Source organism: Rhipicephalus microplus, chromosome X, assembly GCF_043290135.1.
Source record: "Rhipicephalus microplus isolate Deutch F79 chromosome X, USDA_Rmic, whole genome shotgun sequence".
Classification (NCBI taxonomy): domain Eukaryota; kingdom Metazoa; phylum Arthropoda; class Arachnida; order Ixodida; family Ixodidae; genus Rhipicephalus; species Rhipicephalus microplus.
The window spans coordinates 4945624-4972604 of NC_134710.1; the positions used below are offsets into that span (position 1 = coordinate 4945624).

At 45.5% G+C, this 26981-nt stretch overlaps 1 protein-coding gene across 4 annotated transcripts in view; it reads left to right on the forward strand.

Annotated features, from left to right (window-relative positions):
- Phb1 (prohibitin 1) overlaps positions 1-21626 on the forward strand; it is a 67675-nt gene extending 46049 nt beyond the window's left edge. For all 4 annotated transcript variants that reach the window (XM_037426534.2, XM_037426535.2, XM_037426536.2 and 1 more), the window contains one exon: positions 20960-21626. In XM_037426534.2, coding sequence (XP_037282431.1) covers positions 20960-21268 — 309 coding nt within the window. In that variant the 3' untranslated portion in view covers positions 21269-21626. The remainder of the gene's footprint in view (positions 1-20959) is intronic.
- The last annotated feature ends 5355 nt before the right edge of the window (positions 21627-26981 follow it).

A 26981-nucleotide genomic window follows, 5' to 3' on the forward strand; every position in this document is an offset into this window, starting at 1 on the left:
TCAAGTTTGTGGAATGCGTCAACATGGCAGAACAAGGAATTATATGGCACGCCATCAACCAAAAAAACAAGCTTTACCGCGCAAGTTCTTTTCGCCTCAATAATTGTATTTTTGTTCAAGTGTCTTGTCGATTCCTGTCATGCTGCCAACCTACTCACACACGTGAGTTTGGCGACATTGCAGTGCAGTTTTATATGGCGAATTCCGGCTATAGCTAACTATTTTTCAAATTTTCTGCAGTTCGCTATAACGAAATTCAACTGTAGACCATTGTTAATGTTCCGATGCTTTTCCGGAAGTACGACGAAGTGGTAATGTCATCGAAGCCGTCCTGGAAAACATAGCTGAATGAGCTGCTCAACTTCATTGCTGGCTGGTTCCGGTTTTCGTCATATCCTCCGGCTCAGTTAGGCTACGCCTCTGCTTAGTTAGGCTACACCTAACTTGTCAGTGGCGTCTTGACTGTGGTGCGGGTTGCATACGTTTTGTCTCGAAGTGGAGGAGCTGTAGTCCACTCAGGAACGGCTGTGAAAGATTGCGGCAAGTCTGGGCAGCCTCATTCGATTCTTCCGATATCGACGGCCACTCCCTGAACCTCTATGCCGACATCCTGTGGACCAGGCGGTTCTACTGCTTCCATCGCGGTAGTGATGCTCGTTTCTCGCGTCTTAACAGCTCGGCGTCCCAACATCCAGTGCCAGCCATTTCTTCCCGGCTTAGGTCGTGTGCCACGAGCCCCTCTCCGACCAATCTCCTGCGCCTACATGGCTGATGCGCGTGCCCTCTGGTGACTCCTTTCCTCGTGCACTGTCACCGTGCTTCCGCGTTCGGTGCGCGCCTCAGCCTCTTTTTTACTCATCACAGCGACGTTACCCTTTTTTGACGAATTCTAGTTATTTCAAGCCTTCATCTTCTCTGAAGATGTGTCACTTGGGTTTGTAACAAATAATGTGGTCTTTGGAAATTCATACACATAACCTTGGAAGTCCTTGATAACCCTTCGATTTTTGCTGTGATTCCACTCCTGTGCCAACTGCGCTAAAAGTGCACCAAATCAGATTTACTGCACTGTCCTGACAAAATCAACAAAAATTGTGCCAAAGTCAGATTATGGAGCTTCTATCACCGGCAATAGCCACGCTGGCATGTCATAACATGTGCACCTTGTTCTCAGGGCCACCAAAATCACAATCTCTTACCTAGAATTATTCAGCTGAATAAACAACAGTTGTGCATGCGGCCTAAGTATTTCACGATGCTGTGTTTGGTGCCGGCGCAACTTCGGTTATGCAAGTCCGCGTAGCGGTAAAATACACTCTTTGCAGGGGCTTGTGACGTCTAGTCCACTCGGTAGCGTGAAACTGTGGCAGCGATTCACCGGCGGACGCCATTCATTCTAGGGACACTGCTGATAGCTTGTTAGAAGAGTTGCGTGGCAGGTAATTAATGCGATTTTCAGTAATAACTGCACGCATGCCACCAGAATGTCTGTCACAGATGTTCTTGGGATTTTCTGACAGTTTCCCTCCATCCATTAATCACGGAAGAAAGATGTGCAAGGTCATAAGGTCTGAGTGTCTTCGTCAAGTTAGCATATACAAGGATGCTCTACATATCCGGTTTCAGCAGGAATACGGACGGAGCCATCTGAAGCAGAAAAAGCGGTGTGAGCTGTGTGGTGTGATTGAGTGCTCTTTAGAGTCTGTATGGAGAGGACAGCTTCTTCTACGTTCCTCACACGCTAATTGCTCAACGAAACTAAAGGACCAAAAGAGGGGTGTTCATTCAGAAGGTGACATAAGTCTACCTGATTACGTGATACGGACGCTTAACTAGGAACTGAAATTTGCTGTAGAGCCTTCACGATCAAGTGCTTAACTGATATCGTTTGTTAGGAAAGTATTGTCTTTTGTGGATGAAACAGACAGTCCTAGGTGTGTATCTGCAAGTGTTGAGTTCTGTTTCGGGCGAAGCCTTCTAATGCTGTTACCCCTGTGGCGCTTGTGAGGTGTTTCTTTCTAGAAAGTAACCTAAGCTTGCTTACGTCTAATAAGAAGGGTGTTTTTATGGTTTTGCTATTTTTAAGGAAACGCCACTTGGGGCCATTTTTGCGTTGTTCAATGGCGGAATGACGGGTCTTTGTTGAAAGTTTTAAGGCAAGCTAAGGAACTCTGCGAGGACTTAGGTTTGAAAGGTTTGGCTCGCGGTACTTTAAAGTGCTAGAAAGGCTCCTTAGATTTGTTCTTTTCGGCAAAGACCCTTATGGAAGGGTGCCCATTAAAGGTCATTACTTCGGAAAGAGGCTCATGGCAGAAGCTTGTGGCGTCGTTTTTGCTAGAGAAGCTGCGTTTTCTGGAAATGCATGATTCTTTCTAGACTAAAAATGTTGATGTCATTGATTTTTTGAAACCTCATCCCAGAATGTCCCTTGCCACTTTTTCCATTGAGATAAAGGCTTTGTTTTATTAGATTCCTCACAAAGATCTGTTACATTGTGTCAAAGATGCCATAGACGCAGGTGCAACAGCTGCGACAATTGCGCCAATCTGATACAAATCCCCATTTCTGCACCCAAACCATGAAATTTTCTGAATTTGTGCCACGCTATGCCAAAATGCCTGACCAGCCTTAAAACTTTCTCAGTTGTGCTACTTTCAGCAAGTCATAGGGGCCTTATTGGTTATCTGCAGTTTGGTGTCGTCAATCAATCCAAGTGCGCAGACCCTAACCCCTAAACCACAATGTCGGATATATTCCCATTAGGTTAGGGCACTCGCTAGATGCGATTGACCAGGTAAAGTAACAAAGCCTTATGCCTATCGGCGGGATGACGCAACTTCTAGATGAAAATACATTGCCGTAGCCAACAACGCTTGGCACGAAAACTAAACTTCCTAGTCGGCAACCGTGCTTATGGCATGTAGCGCCTTGAGCAAGAAGCACATACCATGCTTCTCACGCACAGAGTCGTTGTGCTGCAAAACACGCCGTTGCCAGTGAGCACGGTGGTCGTCATAGCAAAGGCACATAAAACTTTTTTTTTTCTGTCTTTAAAGGGACCGACAACTGGCCAGAATGGGTGATTAGATTCCGGTGGAAAGAAAAAGAGTGTGTGTACTATGGTGGCACCTGACAGCATTTGTTCCGCGATCTGAGTAGCATTTATATTTTGAAATCGCGTTCAAAAGTAGCCAAAACCTGCATGTTGTGCCCTTAGCGCAACAGCTGTGAACCACAAATATGAAGTCCTAATAACTTTGCTTTGATTAATTAAAGCGCACCAGAACAAGGGCTTGAATATTTAATATATGTTTGCATACCTGCCAAGTCTTCCGGATGGACCGGGAGACTCCCGGATTTTGACAGTTTTTTTTCGGTTGCACGGTTGTCATGAAAATCTCCCGGAAATTGAAATTTATGTACGTGATCTGGCCACATTGACAAAAAAGCAGCTCAATCACTCCAGGCTTTTTGAACCTACCCGATTTTATTATGAGTATAAGAAACGTTCATGTAAACGTACAGTATAATTTCAGTGATGCGAAACCGTGGCAAATACAAATTTTTGAAATTCGCCAGCCAAATTTTACTATGTTTATTGGGCCTCAATTCAATTGTTCCGAAGACATTTCCTAATCGCGGCGGGTGATACGAAATGTAGTACGGAAACTGTCGAACGAAGGTTGAGAGCAGCGTACTCGAAGCTTCGGAAGTACGCGTGCGACCGGCGCACGCACTGTCTTCTACAGTGCGTGTGATTGTCGTTGCCACAACTGCTGTGGATGAAACCGCGGTCGCTCTTGACACTATCATGTATGGCGACGGCGTAACTGACAGAACCCCGAAAGTATGCGCTCATTCAGTCAAAGCAACGCTGTTTTCCGCAAACTCTGCGGACAAAACTGTGGCAAATGCTATCGTAGATGGCATAAAATGACTTAGTTTTGAAGTCGTGTGCGCAGCCAAGCGCTTGGGGATTGTAAAATGAACTACCGTTTACCGCAACCACCGCGCACAAAACCGCGGTCGCGGCGACGCGATAGCGATCTACGAGCTTTGAGGGCACGCAACGGTAGATTAAAGGCAGTAAATACGTAAGAAATAAAAAAGCTGCAGTTTCGCCGCAAGGGCGAAGCAATAAATGCTGCAGCAACAGCTTGAATTGTAACGCTGAGAACGGCAAGCAGATCGAAACGTGCAGCGCGCTGCTCACACACAAATGACACACGAAAACGGTACTCGCAGGAGAGTATCGTAACTAACAATGTTTACTGCTCGACACGTAACACTCTGTTTAAACAAAAATGATGCACAATACGTAATCACAGGTACAGATGAGTACAAACTAACAAGTGTCCCAGTTGTACCTCGCTGTGTATAAAAAGCGCGCTGTTTTCGCAAAAGGGGCCTGTGCAGAGACCAAAGTGGCCTTTGTGGGGCTGGCTACTAACGCTTTCGTTTCAGTGAAAGCCAAAGGCACACGATTCCATTACCAAAGGATAACTGCGCGTGCACAGGCATCCATCCATGGGGCAAAGTACACGTGAGAGATAAGCATGCGTCGGCGCATCGTGACGAGCTTGGTGCCGAGCGCGGGCGATTTTTTTTTTCTTTGAGTGTTTATATATATAGATACGTATACATATACAGTGAAGGACGGTGGCGACGGCACGAAAACAGCCTGTGGACTGTCCATATAATTGCTATCCCAATAAAAAGGGGCCAGACGTGTTTTGGCGTTCCTGTCAAAAGAATGTAGTAGTGAGCAAAGCTTTGACCCGCCCTTTTGCGGCAGCCAGCTACGCTGTCCCGTCCGTTCACATGCATCCCAGGAAGACACACACGAGTTTTTTTGACTGAAATAGATTCTGCTAGTTGTGTTGATCCTTTGAGACTCTCACCTTAGTGAAAAACTCTACCCTTGTGTGTTCGGCCACTCCTAGCCACTATAAGACCGCAACGTTGATGTTGGCACTTGTGATTGAGATCCGCCTTCCACCGCCTTTTGTTTTTTGCGATGTTTTTTTTATTTGTTTGTATGTCCTTGTTTTTTTTTTGTGCCCCCCCCCCCCCCTCCTATTGCGGAAATCTCCCGAATTCAGAATCCTTGAACTTTGCAGGTATGTGTTTGTTACTGTTCAGTTTCGTTTGTTTCTATGTGGCTTACAAGGTAAAAGAAGAGCATAGAAAGTGGCACTGCTTTCGTGGCCTTTGCAGGGAAACTGGCGCAGTTGCGCATGCACGCCACCGCGTGGCATTTCCAGGGTAGCTCGATTCATGTCACGTCAGAAGAAGTACGCGAGCCTGTATATGAGATCCCTGCGGCAAGTGACATGCCGTCGGCCTACTGCTCTGCAGAGAATCGCTACCACTTCATGCGTGCTGCTGGTGGTGGCGATGGTGGTGCCCCGTCAGATTTGTCGCTACCACTGTAGTCCGTCGAAGCATGTTGCTCTGGCGCTACTTGATAAGGGACCTAATTTTGTGCTCGCATGTGAGCCAAAATTCGTTCCTCTAACTCGCTCGAGTTGTCAGGCGATGACATCTCCAAGCCGAACAACTACGGCCACAGGTGAACTACTATGCGTGAATTGTCAATCATGTGTAAACGTGCCATTTCGTTTTTGAAGACTTGGCTTGGCTCAACTTGGCTAAAGTCGTAAAAACTACCTGTGCGCGGCGAAAAGTACTTGCATGAGAAGCTTCGGGATAGTGTTGTAACGCTTGTAACATGATTTAGCACGCTAGGAAGCAGTGGTCGCAGGACTGCAGGCTTGACAAATATAACATTGCTTTTTTTTTCTCACTGCTGGCATTACACTGATGTATAATCGTTGTCGTGATGACAGCCACTGTTCACAGCATGTCTCCTCAAGACTGCATATTCGTCGCAAATCGAAAAAGCCTGATTATAAATGTTGTACGGTGTTTTTTGCATTACCATTCCGTGATTCCAAGCTCTGACCGGTAAGCTTTTCGTTGCATTAGCATTAAAAGAAACGGGTACCATAAATATTGGTTGTGGGTCCCTTTAGGTTGCGTTAGTTGGGTAGTCCCGGTGGGAAAAGCGCATTGTGATTTGGAAGGGGCTTTTAGCACTAGTCACGGGACACAGCTCATTTTGCTCAATTACTCATGCGTGATACGCCACATAACTGAGAGTATTAGTATGATTGTTTACTTCTAAAAAATGTGAAGTGCAATAATTGCTAATGTGGACTTTATTTATGTTTCCTAAAAGGGGCGATTCAAAATACTACTTTTATTGAAATAACATGGCGCATGTTTATGCTTCACGCTTCATGTGATGTTGAATTGTTTGTACATACTTTTGTGCATACTTTTGTACATACTTTTTTTTTCTGAATGCAAGCCTTCTCTTTTTGTACTGCTCCAAATTTGGTCTTTCATGATGAAATATGTTTTTTTTTTTTTACGGAACCTGCTTCCAAAATTGCTCCAAATTCTATTTTGGCTGTGTCACTCCTGCATAGATGACTTTTGTGCCATATCGTTTTTCTGGAAAGCTGGGCATTTCCGTGATGGGTTTTTTGGATCTCCTTACAGTGTACCTTAAGTTAAGCTTTTCCACCAGGGGTGATGATGTGTTTTTATAATGTCAGGGCATTTGTATAGGGTGGTGCATTGCCCCGATTCTTAGCGACCTGTACTTGTCCCACATGACTAGAAAACTGGATCACCGGTTACAAGGGTCTAGCATTGTGAAAGTTTTCCGGTATGTGGACGATTTTTTGGTATTTTACTCGTCAGATTTGGCAGGTCACGAACAGGATGTCATGACAATCTTAAAGGTTTTCCAGGACGAGCTCCAATCACTTGAGGCCACGCACGAGCTGGTGGTATGAACCTTGGGCGCAGAAGCCATTGCTGCCCTTCACTAGAAGCTAGTGAAAAGGGCAATTGTGCACTCAGCCTTGCAGAAGGCCATGTGCAAGTCGTTTCACCACAAGGTGGAAGACGTCTTTTTGGAGCAGGTGACCCGCCTTAAGGTCGCAGGATTCACACCGCACGTTGTGTTTGTGACTGAAGGCCTGCTTAGGCACGTTCAGATCACAGGAGAAAGGAGGAGCGCAGAGTGAGATCGAGGGTGCAAGATAAAAATAAGACTGTGGTGCTGCTTATATGTGCATGATGTCTCGCACAGGCTTATGAAAATTGGAGGAAGCACTAGGGTTTGTGGGGTTTCCTCGGCCTCTCAAAAGCTTTCTGGCCTGTGCAGCTCGACCTCTCGAATAAGAGAGAAAAGAGCCTGCACCACAGATCGTAAGCGCAAGTTCGTACCATGCATTCAAGGCATCGTATACGTCATCCCTCTAATGTGTGGGAAAGTGCGTGGGTCAGACAGGATGCTGTCTGAATGACAGACTCCGTGAGCACTATTACAGCGTTTACACAACAGTATAAGGGCACCTCGGCATTCATGTGCGGGACTGCAAGTGTAGCCCTATCTTTGAAAACACCGCGGTCCTTGCTCACAATCGGGACCAAAGGGTAAGGGAAATCATCGAGGCTGAGGAAATCGACGGTCTGGGGACGTATGCGTAAGCATTCCTTCGTTGCACCTTTCTGACGGACAGCTTTTGTTTTTGTCGAGTCATGGAAAGGGGGGCAGTGTTAGTGCTTGTCTGTGACTTATCGGCACTTCTCAAGATTTGACCTTTTGAATTTTTTTACTTCCTGGTTTTTATCTTTTCTTGCTTTGCTGGTGTATATATACGAGCATCCATATCTAATAAACTTTAGTTGGAAGAATGTGCTGTGTCCTTGTTTTCTCACTCGTTTGTTGTCTGCTCTTTGCACTGCACCGCATTATGATTGACTTGCTCTAACTCGCCCAACAAGCAACGTTGCTATGTCACGTCTGCTCCTGGACATCGCGATCTAATTTTCTGTGCTTCACGTCCTGGTGGGAACGCATTGACACTTTGCCTCTAAAATACTTTATCTGTGGACCATCATACAGATTTTTTTTTTGTAATTCTTTCCACCAGTACATCTGCATTTGTAATTGCTGTTGCAGTAAAAGCCCCTAGAAGACCGCTTTTTTAAACTTGAGAGTGCTAGGGTTCGAATGAAAAGTTTTTGCATGTATTTTTTTTTAAGATGTCATCTCATTAGGAAAAAGCATGCCTCCTGGTCGGAGCAGCCACAATTCAGTTTTAATCAGGGGTGAATCCAACCACTCATTTGGGGGGGGGGGGGGGGTTTGAAGTGAAGCCGGTGAGGAGGGGGATGATTTTTGTTTTTAGTAGGCACAATTATCAAAACCCCGTCATAGTAAAAATACTGTAAATTTGTGCTTACTGTGGTTACTATGCTTATTTTTTAAATCGGTTTTTTAATAGTAATAAATTGCACAAATTACCACAAATTACGGGCTACCACACCTCAGACCAATGTCCATTTTGCTTCGCTAAGCATTTGGTACCAATGGGGTTGCATGGCAAGTTTGAATAAGGTTTGGTGTCTTGACGGGCAGTCATAAAGTCGAATAAATGCAAGAAAGAAAACATTATACAAGTATTCTTATACAACACGTGTTGCAGAACATCACATTTCTTCCCTCTGCACCACCAAGAAAGGCATGGAGAAATAGAGAAAAGGGAACAATTGTTGCTCCTCCTAAAGCCATTCGAGCTCGTTTTCAATTTTCAAGGTGACAAGACACGAGCACGAGCCCTTAAGAGCCTTTTTTTAATTAGAAACAAGAAGATAAATGCAAATAGTATTTCTGAGAACCATGCCTGGCGCTGCACACTTTTGTAGGTGATTTCAAAGCTGTGCATGTGCTGGCTGTAAATTAAACTATTTATTTGAGAGAGCGCTTGGAAATGAGTCACAGATGTAATTATAGTCGCCTTCTGTGGAGCTTCCTTTCTTTGTGCAGCTTCCAATCCGTTGTGTACTTTTTGAAAGGTGCGGAAGTGCTCGGACAACGGAGCTTTACTGCAAGTACGATGTGAGTTTGCAGACTAGACTGCCGAAAAAATGCCCGAAATATATGTGCAGCTAGAGCAGCCTAATGTCAGGCTGGTAAATTTCACCCTGTCAAACACTTCGGTGAGGCCCCACCGGTCTTAACAGTGGCCTTGGAACAGACTTGCAGGCTTCAACTTTGCACTTAGGCCTGAGACGACTGAAAGGCCTTGCTCAAAGTGGTGCATTCTGAATTTTTGATGGCTGGTCGGCCCACCTGGTTTGCACCTGTCGATCAAGTTGACTGACAGAGTCACTGAGTGAACACAAGCATTTCGTATAGAGAACAAACAAGCATTTAATTAGAACGCAGCCGCCCCGCCGCGGTGGTCTAGTGGCTAAGGTACTCGGCTGCTGACCCGCAGGGCGCGGGTTCGAATCCCGGCTGCGGCGGCTGCATTTCCGATGGAGGCGGAAATGTTGTAGGCCCGTGTACTCAGATTTGGGTGCACGTTAAAGAACCCCAGGTAGTCTAAATTTCCGGAGCCCTCCACTACGGCGTCTCTCATAATCATATAGTGGTTTTGGGACGTTCAACCCCACATATCAATCAATCAATTAGAACGCAGCCAATGGCAAGAGCAACCAAAATCAATGAATTGAGGAAAAAATATGGGCTCGATGAAAAAAAGACAAGAAAATATACACTGAAATAATAACTACAGGTACAAAAAAAGCTAGACAGTGCAGTATGTTAATAAAATAACTCAATAAGATGGACTCTCACAAAAACCAAGAAAATATAAATGACCCAGCTCCCGCTTCGGAGCTTCTTGTGCGGCATAGCGCTCACTAGCTCAGTGATAGTCAGCTGTGGGTAATAAAAAAATGGTAACACAAAATCACAATAAAAAGTTCCGTACCAACCATGCTGCTCATAGAAGAGATGGGTGCCGCTGATAATCTCTACAGTTTCAGTATAGACGATGAGAGTGCCCGGTGTTGCAGCCCACTTGATTCGTTGCGCGGGATACTATGTGCTCACTACTTACTCGTAACTCGCAACATTGCCGCGCTCTTCGCTGGTTCGTCAACTGCTGAAGCAGTCAAATTCAATCGCAGCGTCTGATGTGGAAAAGCATCTGAGGCACTGTTTTCGCAGTCAGTTGTGGGAAATTTCACTCCCGTCACCATGGCGCCTTCCTTTGACGAAGGGGTGTGCGTTCGAGGATTTCAGATGTTTGTAACAGGGATTTTCCATTGAACAGTCATATTGGGACCAGCAGTTCTCTGCTACATCACAAACTCTAACCTCCGTCGCCACCGATTTCTGTTGGCAAAGCGATCAATAACTTTTTTCCAGTCAACAGGGATGTGTTTGCGTGTGTGTGTGTGTGTGTAGCAAGTCAAGGCCGGTCAGGCGTGTTTCGCTCATCTGTGATTGCAGCCATGTCTTTAATCTGTGAAGTGTAGAGAAGGATCTTTCGGCACTGGCAATGCTGACAGGGAGGGTGGCCAGTATTTGTAAAAGTGTCTTGATCGAAGGAAATATGTCGACGTCGCACATGCAGAGTGCTTCAACAGCAGTCGCAGGGATGTCCACTCCTTCTCTTTCACGCTTCCGCTTCCGCCATAACCGCAGTTCTGCTGCAATGACATTCGCACTTATCGGGCCATGCCCTAGGAGTGATCCATAATGCTGGGCAACCTGCGTTACCATTTTTGTTTCGTCACCCGATGATATGTTTGTTATTCAGCAGCTGGGATCGCATAAATAGGAATAGCTTGCAAACTCCAAAAGCATCTTCATGAAATCTCCATTTGAGGTCAGCCAGCACATTATCTAATAGTAGAATGTATACTGACGTCCTTTAGAAGCTGACTGGATCAAGCACTGGAGTGTTAGACCTGTGCGACTGTCTCTTCGTGATGCATGGAAGCCGCAGTTCTGTTTCCAAGTTCGTCTGCGAGTGCGACGGCTTGCTCGTAGAGAGGTGTAAACGCCTCTTCACTGCTTCGTCTCTGAGCATTCAGGGCAGCCACAGTATCTCTCAACGTAATCCTTGCTGTGTGCACATCAACACACTCCTTTTGGTATAGACGACTCAATGCAGCCGTGTGCGTCAATAGGTTTGAGAGGCAAACTATCGCTATTATGAACTCGCTATTGCCCACAGCGACACAGAGAGTCTTTGCTTTTTCAGCGCTTTTAAGCTCTTTCCAGTTAGCGACAACGTCAAGAGCTTCCGCCACGAGGACAAGAGAGTCCCGAAATAGGATGAGGCTGTCATGTCGCTCGAGCTATTTCGTCTCGCAAAGCCCTTTAAGTTGATGGCCAAGTATGCTTTATGCTTTTCAGCACACTTTTGTTTCGGTATGGCGGTCAGGAAGGAAATGATTTCTTTCATTATCCCCACCGCGTTCTTGGCGGCTTGAACACGCGATGACTTCGATAGCGACAAGTTGAGTGTGTGGTTGAAACACAGAGTGAAGTGCTTTTGTGGCACACCACTTGATTTCAGAGACTACACCACACAGTTCTGACACCATGATGCTGTACCTATCTGTAGCTATGCCAACACGCCTGCCCAAGTTCAGTTTTAGTTCCTTCAGCATCTTTATAACTCACTCACCAAGTACTCTCTCTGTCAGGATGCGCTCAGCTTTGTTGGCTTCCACAGCATGGCTGTTAGTGCAAGGGTCAACGAACAGTAAGAAGTCTTCTCGTACTATGTTCTCGTGTACATACCATCTAGTCGCACCGCAGAACAAGACTTAGCTGGAACATGTGAGATACTTCAGTTGTTTCGTCGAACATAATGCTGTTGAAGCCCGATGCATGCACCCACTGATTAAGTGTCGCAAGAATCTTGTCTCCACAGCACTTTATCAATTCAATCTGGGTCGTCCTACTGATGTACGTGGCTCGAGATGATGAGCTGGCAAGGTGCTCTTGAAATTCCATGTCACCGCTTGACACTCGAAAGCGCAGAAGCTCGCGGAAATTTCCCTAATTCGAAGTCAATGAGAACTTATTCGACCACTCACTAAGGCTTTCATCGTCTCAATGTCCACGAAATGGTATATTTTGGTGCCCTAGAAAGATGATTGACTTTATAATTGGGACCAGGCAGTGACGGTTGTATTCACTTGATGTAGCCGTTGACTGCTGATTTGGTTGGTTACATCTTTTTCTGGAGCCTTAACAAGTGCGAAAAATTCCTTCCCAGCCTGTATTGCTTCTCTGTGGTACTTACTTGCTTCATTTACAAGAAGATCACAATCCTTTCCCAGCAGTTTTGCAAAGGACGTGAATGGCTTGGCGACTAGTTTTTGAAGGGGGACATTTGTTTGGTAGCCTCTCATCGTACCTGTTACAAACAAAGCACAGTACTTGCAGTACAGGCCCCTGCTATGATAGGAGAGGACAAACCAACTGAACTTGTTTAAATGCGACTCACGTTTTGTTTCTCATTTTTGCCGTTTTTTCCAGTGAAGTGAGTTTGGTAAACTGTAGTTATTCGGAGGGCACTAGTGTGTTTCTAACAAATGCCGTTTAGTGTATTCATAGACTTTCCTGCCAATAAACTTTCGTATGTCACTCGAGAGTTCCACAGAGATGCTTGGGGATATCTCGTCCACTCTTTCACTTCGATAAAATTTGGCAGTTTGGTCGCATGGAGTAGTGAGATGCGAGTATACGCCTTGCAGTGGTAGCGATGTGCTACATGACGCCGTGTATTGCTCGTCTAGTCGCAGTGTTGGGACAGTTTCTGACAAGGTGGCCTGTTTGGTGCCTTCGACTAAAAGGTGTAAGGCTTTCTTGGGTGCAGCACAGAAGAACTTGTCAATCTTTTGTGAACTTGACCTCTTCATTTTCCAAAAAGAGTGTTGGAGTTACAAACAGAAAAAAAAAAAAACTTTTATGGTCGAATGCTATCAGTGTACAGTCACAAGCCGCCATTGCGAGCTTCATGTTTTCACGCTACATGTTGCAATATGCAGAATACAAGATAAAAATATTTGCTGGCATGCCAATAGAACAAGAGCTTATGACTGACAGCCACTACCCGGAATTCGTGCAAGAGTATATAAGCACCTAAATTGCTTTCAGGGGAGACTACTTATGTGAAGAAAAGTGTGCATGTGATAAGTGGATGCGCAAAGGATATTATGCAAGTACTGCTCCTCTTGCTTCATGCGTATGTCGAGTTGTTTTAACATGTCAAACAATGACAGAATCGGCAAAGTAAAGCCCCTGCAGCGTCGTGGAGGAGAAGGTACTGGGAATGCCGGAAAAATCAGGGACGTGAACATTGTTTCATAAACAAAAGGGAAGGTTCCGTCGACGGCAACAATCCAGATTTCATAAGCTCCTCTGGTTCAAAGATGCCAGTGATCTGTGCAATTCATCATTTTGCCCTTACGCGGCGCAGAGTCTGTGAAAGGAGTGCTGACAGAAAATTTGAAGGCGAGATAACTTCTGGGATATATTTGTGTGGACACAAACACATCATCACCTACGAAACATCCATGGATATTATTGCCTAGAACGTGTTGAAAATCAATTTTGAAGTGTGTGTCGTGCAACTGCTTGCAAAACACCACCTGTGCTACGAGTTTGTGCTAGCTGTCACGATTCCTGGAGGGCTCTCTTTGAGCAGACCTTTTCATCGGAAAGATGGGGCCAAATTGCATGGGTGTACAAAGGCCGATGTCCTTTCCTCAGACGTGCATATTTGGATGGTCGCGCATACTTACAACTTCTCAGAGCACCCAGAAAGCCTTCGTTGAAGTATTGACAATGCAGTGCGCATTAGCACGTGGTTTTGTGTGCTGACGTAGCTAGCTCAGTTCACTAGGTGCTCTCTGAAACTGAAACTGTGACTGGGCACTATAAAACAGTCTACAAATAACTAACCGTCATGCGCTCAAGCAGACGTGCTTTTTATCCGTGATAAGTGCGTCGTAGAAAGAAACGAGGTGCAGTATTTTTGTCTCAACGCCGTGGTTGTCGGCATGATGTTCTCTGTCAGCATGGGGAGGTGCGGGGAGTGCAAGCAAGTGTTGCATCACGTCTGGAAGAGGGAGAGAGCTCTTGTGTAGCTTGGGTGAGGGCTAGTGATGGTGAGGCTTGAGAGGCGCAAGTGCCCCTTTTTCCCCCGCCTGCCGACGCCCATGGTCAATGCTCGCAGCTGCCAAGGAGATGAAAACGTATATCGAGCTACAGCTGCCTGTAGTTAAGATAAACATCTGAACCCTCCTGTCCGGGGGGGGGGGGGGGGGGGGAGAGGAGGAGGAGGAGGAGGGGGATGTAGCAGAGCAGAGGCCCAGTGTCGTAGAAAAAAAGTAGGGGTGTGCGAATATGAAATTTTTCGAATACGAATCGAATACGAATATTCATGTTCGAATATCGAATATCAAAGGACAAATGCCTCTACAGTAACAATAATTTAAGATGTATTTATCTAAAAAAATACACAACAGCCTGTCTGTTAACACAACATACACTGTTATTTGGAACACAATGCAAGTAATGACTAGCTGTTATCATGAAACATAATGACTACATGTTCTCATGGAGGAATATGAGTTGCTCCACATGATCAGGCAGGAGGCGCTCCCTCCAAACAGAGACAACCTCTTCTGCCACTGAAAAGGCACGCTCGCTTGGAACTGAAGTGGCTGGTATGGGCAAGTACTTGGGGCAAAGCTTTGCCAGAATGGGGTATCTGAAGGTGCCCACAGTCCGCCACCAGTCACATGGGTCACTGTCTTTCTTCAGTAGGGCTTCTTCAGAATACGCTTTAATTTCCCATTCTGAAGTAGACAATGGTGTACTTGCTACTTGACTACTTGCAAGATTATCAAATGCACTCCAAACATCAGAGCATGGCTGCACAAACTGTTGTGGCTCCTGCACTTTTGCGGCTCCTGCACTTTTGCTGCTGGCTGCACGAATTCCACAGCAGGGCATAGGGCAACATCCTAAAGCACCAGATCTTTCAGCCACACCAACTTTTGTTTGTTGTTTCTGAATACCGTTGACTTGAAGCGTGGGTCCAAAAACATAGCCAAGCATGCTTCTTTGTCCTCGGTATATAAGGGGAATCCGGTATTGAAAGACCTTGCCAGTTTCTTATGAAAGCCTGTTGTGCCGCTATAGTTGCTGAGGCAACTTAGCATACCAAAAATAATTGGTATCTGAGTGGAAAGTGATGGGTATTTGTCTGCGCTAGTTATCACAGTTGCATCATATAAGGGCTTCAGTGCGTCCAGATATTCAAGAGCCTCTTTCCATTCTGCTGAGCAGAGACCATCAATGCTGCAATTTGACGTTGCCAGCTCAACAGAGACAGCCTCCTTCAAGTCCAAGAGGCGGGACAGCATTAGGTATTGGCTGTTCCACCTCGTATCTACATCTTGCACCAGACGAAGTGGATCCTTGCCCATCTTCTTCTGGTACTCATCTAATCTCTTTTGTGCAGACGAGCTGTGCTTATAGTGGCCCGCGATGTGCCTCGCTTTCTTGCACAGACGGTCAATTGACGGTGTGTTGGAGATTGCATCGTGAATTGCTAGCTGCAGGGTGTGGGCGAAACACGCACGCTCAGTCCACGGGAGCCTTCTGACCGTGGCATGGATGCTGCGTCCGTTATCTGTGACGATGTATTTGCGGCAGCCATCCGGTATTTCCCATTCCGCGCACATCTCAACAAGCATTTGCGCAATGTTTTCGGCGAAGTGGCTAACAAGTTCCATGTGGCGAGTGTTAAGCGTGAACCGCTTCATCCTAAAACTTGGAGTGAGAAGGTGGCAAGTGAAGCTCACATAACTCTCGTTGGGGGGTGATGTCCACATGTCGCTGGTAAAGGTGACTGCAGATGTTCCCCCTTCAAAAGCACTGCTGAGCTCGTCCTTCACTTTCTTCCGTGTGTCATCAAACAAGCGCGGAACAAGGGTACGTGAAAGCGTGGTGCGCGACGGTAGGCGATAGTTAGGCACAGCCTCTGCCATGAGTTCCTTAAATCCGCGGTCTTCAACAAAACTATATGGTTGCAAATCAAGCGCTACCATGGCAGCCACCTTGGCATTGAGTGCTTGAGTTTTCTTTTCCGACAAAGGGTCAGTACGGTGCCCAAAATCAAATATCATTGACTGGTCTTTCTCTGGCGCACCTGCTGCAGTCATCCGGTACTCCTTCATCGCGGTTGGGTGCTGTTTTAGATGGTCAACAAGAGGACTAGTCGTACCCGTCGGCGTTTTAAGTGTTGCACCGCATGTCTTGCACTGCGCCAACGACGACGATGTCTTCACAAAGTGCTTCCAGATAGCGCTTCTTTCCCTTCGTTTCGGCGCCGTGTCTTGATTGTTCCTCCGTTTCGCAGGCGAGTCGTCATAGCCTCCGCTATCTGCCATGGCACTTATGGCAGCTAGCAGAACTGATCGTAGCGGCTAACAGCACTAGCCAACGCCGCTGACCCTACTAACGTAGCACTGTGGCGCACTACCACTACATGGCGCACTACCACTACTCATGTGCTCTGGTGGCCAGCACGAAAAATATTTATATGCATATACAGATATATAAAACTGAAAGGTCGGCGCATGATTACCGTTTTATATATTCAATATGTTTAGAATGCAGTCCAAGTTATTTAATGCATACTTGCCGGGAATACGACGTAACTTAGCAATAAAATCCCGAGTTGGGACTAACTGCTTTCTAGCTTGTTGCATAACTGTGCGACTGCTCACGTGCGGAACTTCCTCGAAAAAGGAAATAAATGCGACGTCATGGTACAAATTACCACTAGAACTCTTTTTGTCACTTATTATGTTTTCTAACCGAAGCGTTTGCCGACGGTGACGAAGTTTCTGCTTTAGCACGCGCGTGCACGGTCGTGCGTTATCAAGCGATGTTTTGATGAGACAACGCGGCAACGGTTACCGTTATTACTCGAATCTGACGCGCACCTTTTTTCCGTTTAAGCAAGTTAATAAATCGCATGCGCGTTAGAATCGAGTACGAACAAAAAAAAATTACGGTCAATCTATTAACATCGGCAAATCCAAAATGGCCGCCCCCTACGTGCGTCGGCATGGCGCGTCGGACATTTCTGCCTTTGTGTTTCCCATGTGCGGCACTTCGTACGTGTGCTGGGGAGTTCGTCATCTAGTAGTGCATTAGCATCGACGGCGTGGAAGGGCCGATTCCAAAAACTCGAGTGCACCACGATGCCGCTTTAAAAAAAAAAAGTCATCGCGTGTGCAGAAACGAACGGAAATCGGGCCGCATCGCGGTCGTTCGGAATTCCCGTAACGTGCGTGCGGGACCGGCGGAAACAAAAGTAAAAGATTGTCGACAGCAAAACTTCACGCAAAGGCTTCAGTGGACCACAGCAGGGTCGGTTTCCGCAAATTAAAGAGCTGCTCGGCGAGTATGTGCTTGAGCAGCGAGCGGCACAGCGGCCCATGACGACAGAACTGCTCCAAGTGTGGGCTATGCAATTAGTCTTAGAAAACGGTCTAATGCGGAGCCAGTTTAAAGCGAGCAGGTGCTGGTTAACTAACTTTATGAAGAGGAAAGGCTTTTCCCTCCAAAGGGGAACATGCATATGCGAAAAGTTTTGCGGATGAGTACGATGAAAAGCTTCACAGATTTCAGAGGTTCGTCCTAAACTTGCGGCGCAACAACGGCTACCTGCTTGGGCAAATCGGGAATGCCGATCAGACGCCTCTTTACTTGGACATGCCTGGCACCACAACCGTCGAGAAGAAGGGGGCGAAGCAAGTTCGCGTGCTGACACGGTAAAACTACAGTGACGGCAATGCTCTGTTACACGTCAGATGGGCACAAGCTTCGCCCGTACCTCATATTTAAATGGAAGACGCTCCCGAAAAGAGTCGTTTTTTCGAGTGGTGTGATCGTGCGGGCCAACGAGAAAAATGGGTGCGCGTTGCAATCGATGTCTTACGTTTTTTTTTTTTCCCCTCTTTGGAAATCGGGTGCGGGTTACAATCTAGGGCGCGGTAGAATCGAGTAAATACGGTAAGCTTCGTTCCTGCACACGAGGTCCCGCATAGTGAACGTGTGGTAGTGCACCACGTTACGGCGGCATAAGAAAAGCGTGCAATACGTTTACACGAACGTCAACTTTGCTGCTGATTGTTGACCGTCGCTGGCCGACATAGTGCCTCCGTGCACTTCTGACGCTTATCGCCCCTCTGGGCAACGTTTTAATATGTCTGAACCCAGCGGAAATATTAAAGAAGAGTTATTTCCTGCATGATAATCCAATCAAATATTCGATATTGTCGAATATTCGAAGTGATTCGAATATTCGAACTTTTCGAATACACTTTTTTCGAATCGAATACGAATAGTGCGAATTTAATATTCGACGAATATTCGAAACTTTCGAATATTCACACACCCCTAAAAAAAAAGGGAAAAGGTGTAGCATCACTGTTTTTGTCATGTAAATGAGCACGAACCTTGTAATTAGATTTAGCATACAAGGAAGTCAAAAAGTATTGGGAGTGTTATTTGTAGTAATTCAATTAACCAAAGTACCAAGCAGGATTTTGTACAGGCTACTCAACAATAGGCCGTATTCAAACTATCAAGGTGATAGAGAAATGCGCAAAATACAACGAACTGCTGTACATAGCCTTCATAGATTACCAGAATGAATTTGATCCGGTTGAGATATCAGTAGTCGTGCAGGCGCTGCGTAATCAGGGCACTATGAAGCCTACATAAACGTACTGGAACAAATGGATCCACAGTCGCCATAGTCCTACATAAAAAAAAGCGACAAAATCCCGATAAAGAAGGGTTAAAGGCAGGGAGAGACGATCTTACTAATGATATTCACCCTGGTTTACAGGAGGTTTTTAGGACCCTAGATTTGGAAGAGTTAGGCATAAGGGTACCGTAATTACTCGGATCTAACGTGCACCTTTTTTTCGGTTAAGCTAGTTCATAAATCGCATGCGCGTTAGAATCGAGTACGAAAAAAAAATGAATACGGTCATTCTATTGTCATCGGCATTTCCAAAATGGCCGCCCCCTACGTGCCGCCCGTGCGTCGGCGAGGCGCGTCGGCCATTTCTGCCTATGTGTTTCCCATGTGCGGCACTTCGTACGTTTCCTGAGGAGTTAGTCATCTTGTAGTACATTAGCATCGACGGCATGGAAGGGCCGACTTCAAAACCTCGAGTGCACCACGATGCCGCTTTTAAAAGAAAAGTCGTCACGTGTGCAGAAACGGATGGAAATCGGCCCACATCGCGGTCGTTCAGAGTTTCCGAAACGTGCGTGCGGGACTGGCGGAAACAAAAGCAGAAGATTGTCGACAGCAAAGCTTCACGCAAAGGCTTCATTGGACTACAGCAGGGTCGGTTTCCGCAAATTGAAGAGCTGCTCGGCGAGTATGCGCTTGAGCAGCCAGCGGCACAGCAGGGTGTGACGACAGAACTGCTCCAAGGGCGGGTTATGCAGTTAGCCTTAGAAAAAGGGCTAATGCGGAGCCACTTTAAAGCGAGCAGGTGCTGGCTAACTAACTTTATGAAGAGGAAAGGCTTTTTCCTCCGAAGGGGAACGGGTATATGCGAAAAGTTTCCGGAGGAGTACGATGAAAAGCCTCACAGTTTTCAGAGGTTCTTCCTAAACTTGCGGCACAACAATGGCTACCTGCTTGGGCAAATCGGGAATGCCGATCAGACGCCTCTTCGACATGCCTGGCACCACAACCGTCGAGAAGAAGGGGGCGAAGCAAGTTCGCGTGCTGACATCGGTCCATGGTAAAACTACAGTGACGGCAATGCTCTGTTACACGTCAGATGGGCACAAGCTTCCCCCGTACCTCATATTTAAATAGAAGATGCTCCCGAAAGGAGTCGCTTTTTGAGTGGTGTGATCGTGCGGGCCAACGAGAAAAATGGGTGCGCGTTGCAATAGAGGGCGCGGTAGAATCGAGTAAATACGGTATTTTAATAACCTGTGATTCTCTGCTCGTTTCGTGTGTAATTTTTTTTTATAACAGTGCCCCAACTGGATTGCAATCACTGATAACTCCTATTTAATGATATGAGATCGAAAGATGCCTTGGAGCACCAATTATGCGAACATTGAGCATTCTTTAAGCGTTTTGAAAATTTGGTCTGAAAAGCTACTAAAGCAAAACTACTAAATGCATAATAATGGATTCATGATTTGGCTCACTCAGACTTCGAGCTGCGAGTCTTAGTGAGTGTGATTCAGAGTGAGTTTGATTGGAAAAAATTGTTATGAGCCTGAGTGCAAGTGAGTGTGTGCAAGGAAAATTTTGAGTCCAAGTGAGCTCAAGAGGCAAAATGGACTTCATGAGTGAGCGATGATGATGATGAACAAACTTTTTTTAATTAGCAGAAGGGTCCTCCTCCCCTTTCAGGTGCGAGAGGAGAAGGGAGAACCAAACCTAGACGACGGCCACGATCCCATGGGCCCTGGCGGCGTCTTCGGCCTGCCGTATTAAGCGGGCTTGTAATTGAGAGTGAGAGCTGAGGAGCACGGTATCCCATCCACTCCAGTCTGGAAATTCGTCTCTCATGGGGGTGTGCGGGCATGCCCATAAAATGTGGCTTAAGTCTGCCCTGTTGTGGCAAAATTTACACTTGTCCGAATAATGTTCTGGCACGCAGCGGTTCATTGTTACCGGACTAGGAAACGTGTGGGTCTGGAGTAGGCGCCAGTCCCACATTTTTGGCAACCTATGCCGTCACTAACATTGTTAGTAGTGCCTATGTTATGTGTCTTGGTTTCTTTAGTATTATTTTCTCAGTGCTACCCTATTATGAAAGAAATTGCTAGTTTCAAGGCTTTATCATGGTCGCGTAGGGAATTGCCATGAACTGGTGCTTTGAGAAATACTTTCCGAGTGGCCCAAAGCTGTTGCAGCTAGCCCATCAAAGGTGTTGTTGTTGATGGCACCTATAAGATGGGATTTCCAATAACTGACATGCATTTGTTTTGCAGACGCACCTGACCTTTGGCAAGGAGTTCACGCAGGCTGTTGAAATGAAGCAGGTTGCCCAACAGGAGGCTGAGCGGGCCCGCTTCCTGGTTGAGAAAGCTGAACAGCACAAAAAGGCGGCTGTCATCACGGCAGAGGGTGACTCGCAGGCCGCAGCCCTACTTGCCAAGGCTTTTGGCGAAGCTGGTGATGCGCTGGTTGAACTTCGGCGACTCGAAGCGGCTGAGGACATCTCATACCAGCTGTCACGATCGCGCAATGTTGTCTATCTTCCTGCAGGACAGAGCACTCTGCTCAGCCTGCCACAGTAAAATGTACTTTCTGTAGACAAAATTAAAGGGATCATAGAAATGTTAGCTTTGTGGGCAAAGGTGTGCAAGCTTGTAAGTTGGACAAAGCTGACAGCTTACTATGGTACAATTGTTCTTTATTCATAAAATGCCTACAAAGATCTTGGTGGATCCGATCTGTGAAATGCATTCGATTTTTATTGTACCCATGACAGCCAATTGTGGTGTGGCTTTGTAGCAAGTGCTGCCCCTGAGTGATGCCCCTGAGTGATGCAGTAAAGGCTTGAAGACTTGATAATTTAAACAAAACATTCATCGGTCCCCTGCTCTTTTTTTAATTCATTTCAATGCCGTGATAATAAAGGCTCTAGAATTCAAAGTTTGGTCGGCCCCTCGCTCTATTTTCAATGCATTTCAAAGCCATTGCACAAGTTAGGTAATTCATACTTTTTACTTGTCCCTGAAAAAACCTGCTTCTTTTATAGCTGCTAGCTGAACATTTGCATTCCCATATCACTAATTGTTACAAATAAAGCTGATTACCTGCCAACAAAGTAGCCACACTAGCCAAACAGCACACACCGACAATAGCTTTTTTGGTTGAGTAAGAACGAATTGGTTTGGAATTGGTCTATTCTCACACAACACGGGTGTTAACCAAGAGCTGAGGTAGTTGGTATGTATTCATTTTAAAAGACGAGGTGTGCAAACAAGAAGGAAGTCTCCAAGTGCCTTGACTTACTTCTTGTTTGGCGACTTCCTTCTTGTTTGAATCTTAGAGTGGTGTCATGCAGAAAAATGGCTGGGCTGCCATGGCCAACTGTCATTACGTGCCACGTATTCACGAGTACCAGTACAGTACTAACGTTCATTCAGAGCTGTCTATGACATATCCACATGTTGCACCAAGACGTACAAGAAGCTTTGATCCAAATCCTGGGGTCATTTCTAGTTAGGCTTATCGAGAGCCTTTTCCTAAGTTTAAGTGGTGTGCACAAGAAGTTATTCTCAAGCAGCGGTTGTTCTCGCGTTTTCCTTCACTGACGGTGGCACCAAAGTAAAGGATAATTTTTTATTAGTGTGGCTTTTGACTGTGACGCACATAAGTACACAGGTTAATGTTAAAGTGCTTTTAGAATTCGCTTAACACTAAAGTGCTTTTAGAATTCGGTTAACACTTTCATAACCTTGCCTTTGCCGATACATAGTATGCTGTCGATATTTACACTCAATATTTGCCCCCGTTCAGAGCGCTTGTAAAAGGAACTTAGCGCCATCTGACATGTAAAAAAAGAACTATTTTATCAGTTTCGCCATGGCTGGTCTAGAAGCGCTCGCTCGCTTCCTCCTTTTACAGTCTAAGCAGCTGCCGGGAGTGAAATGGAGCTGCTTGTATACAGTGACAACGAGGCGCTCCGCACACTCATTGCATTGTGAATCAACTGTCCCCGACGACTTTCTCGTGCTAATTACTTCTTCCGCTTGTAGGAAGTGGTTAGAGTTGTTGAGGTGCGTGTGGGGACAGTCTGGCTTTCTCGGCACTCGTGAGTTGGGCAGTGAATATGCACACGCAGCGCTACAAAAATCTCATTTTTAAGGCACGAAAACCATGTATTTGCTGAATTCAAAAATGCTTGATGCTCGTGTGCTTAGATTTATCATTTAGGTGCACGTTAGAACCCTATATGGTTGATATTCTCGGAGCCTTCTACTACGCCGACCTTCATAATCGTATCGTGGTTTCGGGATGATAAACCACTTAATCGTGTGGTTGTCATACTTCCGGAATCATATGTTCGGTCGCCATAACTATGAGATTACCAGCCACATTGTAGCGGCTGAGCAGATTTGTCGTAGCTGTATGTGTATAGGGCTTTAGTGCCACGGTCGGAAAGCTGCTTACGTTTTTCGTATTCTCCATGTGTGCAGCTGAGGGTGCCACGGAATGCAAGATGGTGGGTATCTATAGTCTGGTACAAGAGGCCCCGCCCAGATGACAGAAGCGCTGCAGCCAATTTGCTCCGCGATTAAGGAAATAGTCCCACTCAAAAAATTGTGACTGCTTCTAAAATGCATATTTATAGGTATAAATAAGATTTGTGTATCGAGAAGAGTGCTTTGGTAAAACTGTAATGATGGAAATGCTACAGCACATGCCGGATCGCGAGAGACAAATAACTCCGTGCCTTCAACAACGCTGTGCGTCATCTGCTATGGAACGAGATCAACGGCACCGGGCGTGTAATTGTAAAGCAGTCGCTGGTTTCATAGCATAAGATTCGTAGGCACTTTTTGTGTGCTTGCACAAGCTTTTCTTTTCGTTGTTAGGCTTTTTTTTTTTTCGGTTGCGAAACTGCAATGTCGTGAGTTCGCGCACGTTGGCGCACGGCATTCCGTGCCAGAGTTATTCAATTATACAAATTGCGAAACTGTGTTCCGAAATCCAGACACGCAGTTGACCCAATTGTTGGGATGGATGGATGGATGGATGAATAGATTGATATGGCTTATACAATACTTAGTGAACCAAAAACTAGATTTATCTTTTTTTTCCTTTAAATAGTGAGGTTGAGGATTTGGTACTTTGCAGTGAAGGGTTTAAATTTCAATCGTGCCTTGACTTTAGCCACCAATCAGATAACATCCTTCTAGTTAATTCTAGCCGCTTAAAGTCTATTTTGCCCTCCCTGTCTCTAAACCCAAGTGCTTTGAAAAACTCTGTGCTATCATCCTGAACTATAAGGAGAAGCGCCCTCTACGGAACATTATCTAGTGTTCGGCCGTCTTCTCCTCTCCACACGCACTGCATACACTGTCTACTCTGTATTTGGCCCGATATGTCTTGGTTCGCAATACTCCTGTCCTCACCTCAAACAGTTGAGAACTACCCCGAGTATTATCATAGATTCTTTCCTTGGGAATTTCCTGCTTAAGAGATCTATAGATCTCTAGTGCGGACTTCCTAATCATCCCAATTCTCCACATATCGGTCTCGGCTTTCTTCACCTTCTTCTTAACTAATACTTATTTTTGGTTTGGCCCCTTGCTGTTTTCTAAGTATTTACCAGTCAATTTCCTGCTTTTCTTCCTCCATTTTGTATCGACATTCTTCATGTACAAGTAGCTAAAAACCTTCCTAGCCTGACGCTGCTCCCCCATTTCTCTCATTGGCTTCTCAAATTTTATCTTGCTGCTAGCTTCCCTGCCCTCAAATGATGTCCATTTCATATCACCTTGTACTCCCTGATTTGGTGTATTCCCATGAGCTCCTATGACAAGCCTACCTATTCCGCATTGCTTAATTTATAATCTTTCTTGAACTTCTGATCTTATGCACAAGACCGCATTGCCGAACGTCAAATCAGGAACCATGACCCCTTTCCATATTCCTCTCACAAAATAATACCTATTGTAATTCCACAGTGCCCTATTTTTCATCACTGCTGCATTCTTGTTACCTTTAGTCGTCATGTATATTTTGTGTTCCCTTAGGTACTCGGTCCCATTGCTTATCCATACGCCCAGATATTTGTATTCATTTGTTATCTCTAGCGTGACCTCCTCTATTCTAAGCTCACTACCTTCATACCTTTATTATCATTAAAAATTATGACTGCCGATTTTTTTTACTGAACCTGAAATGTAACCCATCTTCCTTATTATCGCAGATGTCAATCAATTTCTGCAAATATTCCTTGTCGGCCATTAGTATATCATCTGCGAACATCAATGCTGGTAGTGCCTGTTCAATGAGTTTTCCTTGTTTGACGAAAGAAAGGTTGAAGCCAAGTCTACTTCTTTTTAATTTGGCCTCTAATCCTTGTAGGTACATTATGAATAACAAGGGTGACAGAGGACACCCCTGCCGAAGCACCTGCTTTACCTCTGTGGGTTTGGATACCTGTTTTTCCCACTTTATAATAACCTTGTTACCTTTGTAGATATCCTCTAAAAGATTAGTGATTCCATCTTCTAGACCTAGTGTGTCCGGTATTCCTCACAAGTCCTCTTGAACCATGTTATCGTACCTCTTGATATCCAAAAATGCTAGCCACTGGGGCCTGTGTTCCTTTTCTGCTATTTCGATGCACTGCGTCAGTGAGAACAAATTGTCTTCCAACCTCCTGTCCTTCCGAAACCCATTCTGCAGTTCCCCCAGCACCCCCTCATCCTCTATCCACGCCTGCAGTCTTACCTTTATAATCTGCATCGCGAGCCTGTAGACCACTGATGTTACTGTTATAGGACGGTACTTGTTTATGTCAACTTTTCCCCCTCTCCTATATAGATCATGCTCATCCTGTTAAGTTTCCAACCATCGGGGACTTCACCATCGATTAATATTTTGCTCACTGCATCTATCAAAGCCTGCTTAGACTTCGGACCTAATGTGTTTATCAGCATAATTGGAATGCCATCTGGGTCTGTTGATGTACTACTAGAAACCCTCTTCTCAGCCCTTTCCCACTCTTATAGTGAAAATAGAGCCATTGCACCACTTGATTCATTCTTGTCTATTGTGGTGTGTAAAGCACTTCTTTGTTGAAATTTTTTTGTCACCCTTGTTCTTATATATTCAATAGCTTCGTCCCCTTCTTGCCTAGCACCTTGAACTGTTGTTATAAACCTTTGCTCTAGGCTCGTCTCATTTCTTAGGAAGTTTAGATGGCTCCAAAATTTTGCAGCTGCCTATCTCTTTTTATGTACTCCTGCTAGCCACTGAGCTCCCTTTCTTGTAATCTTTTCATTGACCAGAAGGGATGCATCCCTTCTACAGCCTCAAAAAATATCCCATTTTCTTTCGACACTGTCTGTCTGTTCACCCCGCTGCTTAGCATGTCTGTGTTCCCTAAAGGCTTCCTGACGTTTTGTTATGGCTGTCTTAACTTCCTCATCCCAACAACTCTAGTGTTTGTGTCTTCTTTTCCGGGGTGACTTGTCACGTGCCTTAGCAAGCTTTAGCTCAAACAGTCTAATTAGATTCGTGTATGTCCACACTGTTTTATTATCCTCAGTGATTACGTTCTCAATTGGTTTAGTAGCTATTTCTATTTACCTTTCTGAATAAGCATTTTCCTGTAGTTGCACATTTTTTCTCCTTCCCACTTTCACTGCTCTCCCAAAACTTAGCTTGATAGGTTGTTGATCACTACCCAGACTTCTGGAGGCACATTCATCTTTGTGTCGCCTGAGCCTGTCGTACATGCTATGTGACATCAGTGCGTAATATATCGTCGACTGCAGCCTTCCTACCTCCCATGTTATTTGCCCTTCACACTTCTCGGTACTGTTGCAAATGATCAAATCATGCCTTTTAGGCATATCCATGATCATTTTGCCTGTTTGCTCGGTATACCCAAATATATCTTCTATGTATGCATTCATATCTCCTAGTATAATTATCCCGCACTCTCCTCCTAACTCGTCAATGTCCTTTATATACACTCTACCATTGCCTGGTTTTCCTCTCTGGCCTTTGCTCCCATACACAAGTACACCAAACCAAGGAGTGTCATTTGCCTTGCCACTTTCCCTTTCAGCAATAAATGATATGTGGGGTTCAACGTCCCATAACCACCATATGATTCTGAGAGATGCCGTAGTGGAGGGCTCCGGAAATTTTGATCACCTGGGGTTCTTTAACGTGCACCTGAATCTGAGCACACAGGCCTACAACATTTCTGCCTTTATCTCAAATACAGTCGCTGCAGCCGGAATTCGATCCCACGACCTG